Raw genomic sequence first — 8463 nt, 5'->3', positions numbered from 1 at the left:
CTTCACCAAATATAATAGAATCACTTTCAGTTTTAAATTCTCAGTCTTATCTACTCTTATTTATAGGTGCTTTATCATCTAGAATTGAAAAAAGACATAATTTTGTGTAAAATTTAAAGTTTTTGATTTTTTTTTTCTGATTTCTGTGATAAAAGTCCTTCTACTTATCACCCAAGCAGAGTACAGTATATCAGTGCCTTGCTTCCCAGATTTGTATTTTTAAGCTCCTACTTAAAGGGCTGGTCTGGACTTCTGCTGAGCCCAAGTAACTGCTGCAGTTGCTGATCCTTCCTTGTTTTTCAAACAGTTGTGATTGTATCTCATTAAGAACCCATGCCAGGTGGGTACCAGTGGCTCATGCCTGTAATCCTAGCTACTCAGGAGGAGTTTGAAGCCAGTGTGAGCAGGAAAGTCCAGGAAACTTGTATCTCCAATTAATCACTATAAAGACAAAAGTAGAGCTATGGCTCAAATGGCAGAATATTAGCTTTGAGTACAAAAGGTCAAGGACAGCACCCAGGCTCTGAGTTAAAGCTCCACAACTGGCAGGTGCATGCATGCGCACGCACACACACACACAAAGAACACACATGCTTGTGGAATCTTCCTTTGTATCTAAAATGAAATTTTATTATTTATTGGACTGAATTGGCTTTCTTGATACCCTGAATTGGTATGTTTTCTCTTTCTTGGTCTAGGCAGTGGACAAGTACTTCAAGCTTCCTCATGCTTCCAGTAAACCACCCCGGATTTCTGGAAGCCTTGTGGACAGGTCTTATAAAACATTAAGATTTGCATTTAGAGCATCACTGAAAACTGCTATCTATCGAATAACTACTACATTTGGTGAACATCTGAAGTAAGTTGACCCATTCTTATCCATGATAATAGTCTACTTGCAGGAGTTCTCTGAGAGGTATGAGAGTTACAAAGGCTAATATGTTAAAAGTGCTATTTTGTAGCACTCCATTATGAATTAACAAAGGGAGGACAGAAAGTACTAAAATTAGCAAATGTAATTTTACACAAACATATACACATGTAAACATAGTATGTAAGTGTATACATGTACATATATACCAGAAGGTAATTTAAAAAATAATTGTTTCCAAGAGAAGAAAAGGCAAAAAACTCACAACTACCTTTCTAGAAAAGCCTATTAAAAATAATTCTGTTGTTCATGTTGAGTGAAGACTTGGATGAACAGAGTGCTCCATAAATGAGGCCATGGTGTTTTGTGAATCACACTGGAAAATCACCTTCTGAAACTAAGCAGAGAGAAAACCACCAGTGCCAAATCAGTTTATATTAGTGTCATTGATGTTTAGTGCTTTGTTACCATGAAATTATCTACCTTAATTAAATTATGTTTTTCATAATTATAAATGAGCTGTAGAAGGCACAAAAGATTTCTCTGCTTTTTCTGTATGTAGTCAATAAAATTTAGGACTTCCTCATCCTACCTACTTATGGAAGCAAGGAGTATATACATATATTTACTTGCAAAATACACACCAGTAGAGAGAGCATTTATGGAGTACTTTGGTTCTGTATGGGGATATAAAATTGCTGTAGATAACCCTATATCATTAAAGCCTGTATTAACTTAATTAAAAACAAACAAAACTATTAACTTCTAGACCTGTGCTGTCCAATATGATAGTCACATATTATAGTTTTTCACTTGCATTTCTCAAAGACCCTGTGAAGTATAGAGATTATCCAGATGGTACAGATGTAGAAACTGAGGTGCAGAGAGGATAATTCTTGCCTGAGAGAACAGTCTAATGCATGTTAGAACATGAACCAGAAATCAGGTCTTTCTTGCTCTTAAAAATCTGCCTTTCCATCTGCAACATTAGTTTACCTTGAAAATACGAAGTGGCATGTGAGATATGCTCAGGGTACATTCATTGATGAGTTTAGAGAATGAAATAGATGTTGAAAATAAGGGAGAAAAGAGGAAATAAAGTGACGCTGTGGCTCAATTGGTAGAATGCTCGCCTTGAGCTGAAGCGCTCAGGGACAGCACCCAGGCCCAGAGTTGAAGCCCCAGGATGGACAAATAAAAAAGAGGAAACAGAAACTAACATAAGAAAGAAAAAGTGATGGCTGATTAAAATGATAAGAATGGAATTCCTCCATTTTTCCTCTGAGAAAAGCCATATTTAAATATGTACTCAGCTGATGAATAGAGCCTACTTTATACGAATAGGGGAGAGTGGTATGGTGGAATGTTAGCTCTAGTTATATCTGGTTAAATCATTGACTCTTGTTTGTAGGTGAGTTACCTAAGGGGTACCTCACCCAAAGTTATGTAGGTAGTAAGTTACTGAACCTGCATTCAGACCCAAGTCTTTACAACCGTGGGGCTTTATTGTTCCTCCAGTACCCTGAGCCTTTTTGATGCTGTTTATTTGGTGTTAATAGAGATAAAATGAGATAATACATATGTGAAGCCCACTAAATGTTGTATATTGTGACAACTCACTATCCACTCCCTGAACTCTTCAAGAACCAGGTACCAAGAAATAAGCTCTTGAGCCTTGATAGTTAATTAAGGCCAGTTACTCATTAGAGACGTTTATTTAGCATCTGCTTACTCTTTTTTTAAAAAAATACATTGTATAGGGTATATTTGAGGTTTAAAACATATTATAGAATACATTTAATAGTAATATGGTTATGATAGTGAAGCAAATCTCACAGCTACTTTTTTTCTGAGTGACACAAATAGTTAAAAATCTACTTATTTAGCAAAAAGGCCTATTACAATAGTTCTTTTAGTTAGAGTCCCTATGTTGTAACATTAGATCAGCAGATTTACTGTCCTACATTTCTTCTTTGGGCCTGCATCTTTTTTTGCTGGTCCTGAGGCTTGAATTCAGGGCCTGGGCACTGTTCCTGAGCTTCTTTTGCTCAAGGCTAGCATTCTAGCACTTGAGCCACAGTGCTTCCAGCTTTTTTATTGGAGATGAGAGTTTCATGGACTTTCCTGCCCAGGCTGGCTTTGAACTGTGATCCTTAGATCTCAGCCATCTGAGTGGCTAGGATTACAGGTGTTAGCGCCTAGTGTCTACATTTTTCTCTCTCCTCTCTTTAATCAGATTTGATTGAGTTCCATCCTATATCAGAGTTTACTTGCAGGGCAGAGGTTATTTTGAGAGTCAAGAGTACTAGCAACAAATAGTAAGTGATAATTTAGTGGAGGGGAGAATCATGGGAAAAGCCCCAGATAACCGTGTTTAAGAGTTCATACCTAGAGGGTACTTGAAATGATTCCATTAGAGGTAGCTAAATGGTGAAGAAATATGTAGAAGGCATTCTAAGAGATGTTTTATAACAAAATTATTAAAAGAAGGTTTTTGGCATCTTCAAAGCAGGTGATTTTTTTATCTTTTAGAATTTTATCACTCAGTAATGATACATTATTATTTAAGAACTAGATTATCACAATCCTTTTTACTTAATTTTTGCCCAAAGGTTTTAAAGAGAGTTTTATACTAGTTTCAATGTGTATTTACCCTAATTTTGTTAAAGTAATGTGTTTTCATGAGAGTGGAGAGAACCATCCAGAACATTATGTGTGTTCAAAGGGAAGAGTAAATCTAAACCACCAAGCTGTTACCTTTGAAAGCGATTAATGGGGTCTATTGTGTTTTAACCAAACATTTTAGTTTAAAGGATTTTATATTAAAGGCAATTCACATACTCTACAATTCAAAGATAATGTTCAGATCTGGTTTAAATAAAGTAATAAAATCCAGAACATCTACTACAAGGCCTGGAACTCTGCACAGCAGGTTCCACAGCAGAGCAGGTTAAAATCGATGCCTTCACTTGTCAGTCTTAATTTGCTTTGGTCTTTTAGAAGGTAGAAGTATGCCATTACTGAATGCAAACCCTCCTCTTCATTAGATTAAAAAAAAAAGGTTTTCATCCAGTTTTTTCAGAAGTACTAAATAAGTGGGGATTTCTATTCATTTTTAATTGTTTTGAAAAATATTGACTCTGCGCTCTGTGGTTCACTTAATATGCTTAATGTAAAATAAAGCTTATGCTTTGCATTTATGTTTCATTTAGTGCTGTGCAAGCATCTGCAGAACATCAGAAAAGACTTCAACAGTTCTTGGAGTTCAAAGAATAGTTAAGTAATATAAACTGTGTTCATTACACTGCTGATACAACTACAGATGGGACAGTAAATGTTCAGCATTCTTGGATCAGAAGAAAATGGACTAATTAGATGCTTCCTTTGTCGTGGTGGTTGCTTTGAAAACTATACTTTAATGGGAGAAATCATGGAAAGAAATTCTCAGCAGAATAACTGAAAACTGCCTTTTCTGTACCCAATGCTTTTTGTGTGTGTGGTATAATAAAATCTTTATTCAATTCTACAGGAGCATCTATGGCAATAGAAATGGCTCTAGCTCATATAACTTAATAATAACTCAAAAAAATTAGAATTTACTTTTGAAAGGAGTGGAGTCAGTTTTGAAGTTAAAATAGGTTGTCTTGATACAGTCTTTCATTCCAAGAGTTTAGCTTTCTGTAAACTTGAAATACATAAACTTCTTAAGATTAGTTTCTGTTTACTGAAGGATAAAAATGGTAACAATGGAGAAAAATTTACAGTAAAAATATAGTCTAAAGGACATATTTTGTTAATCTGTTAGGTTGTGTTTTTGTTTCCAGGAACAAATTAAATTTGCATGATTGTCCAAAAAAGTCTCAATTTACAGATGCTAACTCTATATAAAGGAATGTGGAAAAAAATCAGTTCTTGTTACAAGAGTAAACATTCACAGTAGGTTTTTGAGAGACAATTGACTGACATCTTTGAATTTATTTTATATCATGTTGGTAAACAATAAATGTCTGGGTATTTCCCCAACTAGTTTTGCTTGCTTTTTCTGGAACAAAACATTAAATGATAGTTTCTCAAGGGAGAGAGAAAGTTTTGCAAGAAAAACCAGGAAACTTTCTTTCTTTTTCTACATTCATCTTCATTAGATCAAATCGTTTAGTGAAGTTAATCTGGCCTCACAGAGGGAGCAGCCTCTTCTGTGTTAACTGGCTAATTAAAATATAATAGGAAGATCTTTAAAAGCCAGAAACAACTTAGTCATCAAATAGCAAGTGAAACCAAAACATCAGAGAGATTACTACTTGTGAGTTATAGTCCCAAATGTGAGCGAGCTGATTTTATAAGTTATTAGATCTACTACTTTGGAGATGAAAGATTGGAGTCCTGGTGCTAGATATTCATTGACTGGCTTTAAACTAAACTTATTCATAATTCTTTCCTATTATCTCTTCCCTCAAGTCCACATAGTACTGTATATGAATCTTTAATGTGGTATATATGTCTTCCATTTGTCTGCTTCATTGATATATTATATCTTTACAATAGTGTATTTTAGCTTCAGGACCTATTACCCCTTAAACCAGCACATGCGAAATTATAACTGAATCCTGCTGGTCTTTAAAGTGTCTTTAAGGAACAGTTCCCCAATTGTGAAGTGTTTGGGTATTTAAGCCTCCCCACCACCCCCTTTATGTCTGAGTTTGAGCTGATCTCTTTTTGAAAGTGAAAGTTGAATTTTAAATGTGGTAGTTTCTTATAGATAACCAGAAAATTCTGGCTAGCTTAACTAGAAACTGTTGCATTCCATATATTAAAGCCGTAAACTCTCTTCTTTTCTCTTTCTCTCTCTCCCTCTCCCATCCTCCTTTCTTTCTCTGTGTATATGTATGGGTATGCATGCAGTACTGTGGATTGAACCCTGGTGTTGTTTGCTAGACAAGCACTATACACTTGAACTACATCCTGTCTTTTTGTTTGTATTTTCCTTTTCAGATAGGGTCTTGCTGACTTTGTCCTAGTGGGCCTGGAACTAGAGATCCTCCTGCTTCTGCCTCTCAAGTAATTTTGATTATAAATTATGACACCATGCCCAGCTTTAATTCATAAGCTATTTATATTTTTTGGCTGCCTCTGACTGAAGCCTTTTGGAAAATAAGTCTTTGTTTTTTGTTGTTCTGGTTTTTTTGTTTTGTTTTGTTTTTTGGTCATGGGGCCTGAACTCTGGGCCTGGATGCTGTCCCTCAGCTCTTCAGCTCAAGGCTAGTGCTCTACCACTTGACATAGCGCCACTTCCAGCTTTTTCTGCTTATGTGGTATTGAGGAATCGAACCCAGGGCCTCATGCATTTGAGGCAAGCACTCTACCTCTGAGCCACCTTCTTAGCCTCAATATAAGTTTTCTTATTCTTCTGCTCCTATTAAAGAAAATTCGTATATTTAATCCTCTGGATTCCTGAGATGGAAGATAGAACAATTTCTTTTAAACTTAGACTTCTATAAATTGTCTGGTCTTGTCATTAACCATGTATTTTAGACAAAGATATGAGCGTGTGAATGTTTCAGAGATGTTTGATCCTATAGGCCACATAATGCTCCCTGTTGGAAATTAGGACACTGCCTTCCTGATCTGTATTTTATTTGTAGGTAAAGGGATGGGTCTTTTTTTTCCTGTTGTGTGTTGGTCTTTACATGCCAGCTATTGGGGCAAGTGTGTTATTAAAAGGAGCTTCTTTTCCTACCTACAAGGAGGACTTGGAGAAGACCAAGAGGAGAGAAGCTGTCTTTTGATCAAGTCACATCCTGCCTACCAGCCAGCCAGTGCTCTGACATTGGTGTGAGAAATCAGAGAGCATCTTTAAATGTCTCTGTCAGGCAATAACAAGATTTTATCAGTTCCTATAACTTAAAAACACTCTGTTTTGTGTGTCTTTCTAGAAATATTTATGATACTCAATTTATGCCATTTTGTATATGATTGATACTGATTTGGGTTGAAAAATAAATTCATAGTTCTTAAAAAGTATGATTATTAAGGTATGTGTGACTGTGATTTTTAGTATGTATGTGTTTCCTTAATCATTGGTCTCAATTGGCAGTTGGTCTCAACGGTTGCTTATAAAACCTAGAAATGGTTAACTTCTTTAGCAATCAAGCCTTTGCTCTTAACCAGACTAATTTGGTAGGTAATCTTTTAGTGTTAACTCTAATGAACCTGAATTCTAAAAATCTTTCTCTTTTTTGTCTTGGCTGTAATTTTCCCCCCAAAAGTAAACAAAGGGTGCTGGTGCTGAAAGCTATCTTTTAATGGGAGGCTTCTTTTCTTGCCAAAATAGTGGTTTTAGACAGATCATATTTCCCCTAGGATAACAGGTCTGTCAACTTTCCTTAAATTTGTCTGAACTTCACTGTTAGGTCATCGTGGTACTAAAGCCCTTAACTCTCTTTCTTGCTGTCCCAACCCACAGTCATGTTTAAAGTCAAGTAGCTTAGAACATAAGATGGCTATACTATAATTCATCATTTAAAAATCTAACTGTTTTTTAAGTATAAGTTATTAACCACTGTTTAAGCATGACTACTATTAGGCATTGAACCCAGGGCCTTGACTTGTGCATGCTAGGCAAGAACTCTACCACTGAGCTACATGCCAACCCTGTTTTTAAAATTATCTAAAAAAATTACTTGTTTAAAATCAGGGACTTGCTATGTAGTTCAGACTTGCCTTGAACTCATTATCATCCTGCCTCTGTTTATTGAGTGCTGAGCTGATAGGTACGCCTCACCACAACAGGCTTTTGACTACCACTTTGTTTATTTGTTTGTTTTGCTGGTAGTAGGTCTTGAACTTAGATCCTCTTGCCCTTGCTTGGTTTTACCCTCACAGCTAGTACTCTGCCATTTGAGCCATACTTCCACTTTTGGCTTTTTGCTGGTTATTTGGTGATTAGAGTCTCAGATTTGTCTGCTTGGGCTGGGTCCCAATTCTCAGCCTCCTGAATAGCTGGGGTTATAGGTATTGAGCCACTGGCACCTAGCTTGCCTGCCTGTATTTTTAAATGAGCAACATCATTATTTTTTTGAGGGTAAAAAAAGGCATAGATAAGCACCCACCCTTACAATATTCAGCCGTGTTTCTCAGCAATCTTGGTGGGTAGTTGCTGTAGTGAAGTACAAGTTAATATGGAGTTACATGATCAAAAACTTGAAATAAGCCAGGCTTACGTGGCTTAGCCTATAATCCTAGCTACTCAGACAGATCTGAGAATGATTGAAGCCTGCCTGAACAGATAAATCCACAAGACTTATCCCCAAATGTCCACCAAAAGGCCAGTAGTGGAGACATGGTTCAAGTGATAGAAAGCAAGCCATGAGTAAAAAAGCTGAGTGAGAAAAAGCCAAGCAAAAATGGAAGGCCCTGAGTTGTTGAAGTCTCAGTACTGCTTTTTTTTTTTTAACTGAGTGACATATTTACTATCTTGGCACACCTATTAGAAATTAAGTGAATGAGATAGTCCTTGCCTGAAAGGAGTCTGCAGTCTTCTGCAGTGCCGTTTGGAACCTGCATCATTAGATGCAGGTTTCTGTGCATCAGGATCA

The 8463-nt window shown here is 36.4% G+C and overlaps 1 protein-coding gene across 2 annotated transcripts in view; it reads left to right on the top strand.

Annotated features, from left to right (window-relative positions):
• Positions 1 to 4894, top strand: part of Ndc1 (NDC1 transmembrane nucleoporin) — a 53935-nt gene extending 49041 nt beyond the window's left edge. The window contains exons 17-18 of one of the 2 annotated variants that reach the window (XM_013022319.1): positions 699 to 859; positions 4084 to 4894. In XM_013022319.1, the coding sequence (XP_012877773.1) occupies positions 699 to 859; positions 4084 to 4147 (225 nt within the window). In that variant the 3' untranslated portion in view covers positions 4148 to 4894. Of the gene's footprint in view, positions 1 to 698; positions 860 to 4054 lie in introns of both variants that reach the window. The other variant, XM_013022322.1, reaches the window with a different exon arrangement.
• Positions 4895 to 8463: the final 3569 nt, after the last annotated feature.

The sequence above is a fragment of the Dipodomys ordii genome, unplaced genomic scaffold (genome assembly GCF_000151885.1).
Source record: "Dipodomys ordii isolate 6190 unplaced genomic scaffold, Dord_2.0 Scaffold61, whole genome shotgun sequence".
NCBI classification, from domain to species: Eukaryota; Metazoa; Chordata; class Mammalia; order Rodentia; family Heteromyidae; genus Dipodomys; species Dipodomys ordii.
Note: the sequence above shows the minus strand (reverse complement) of the source record. Positions and strands in the feature narration are given on the sequence as shown.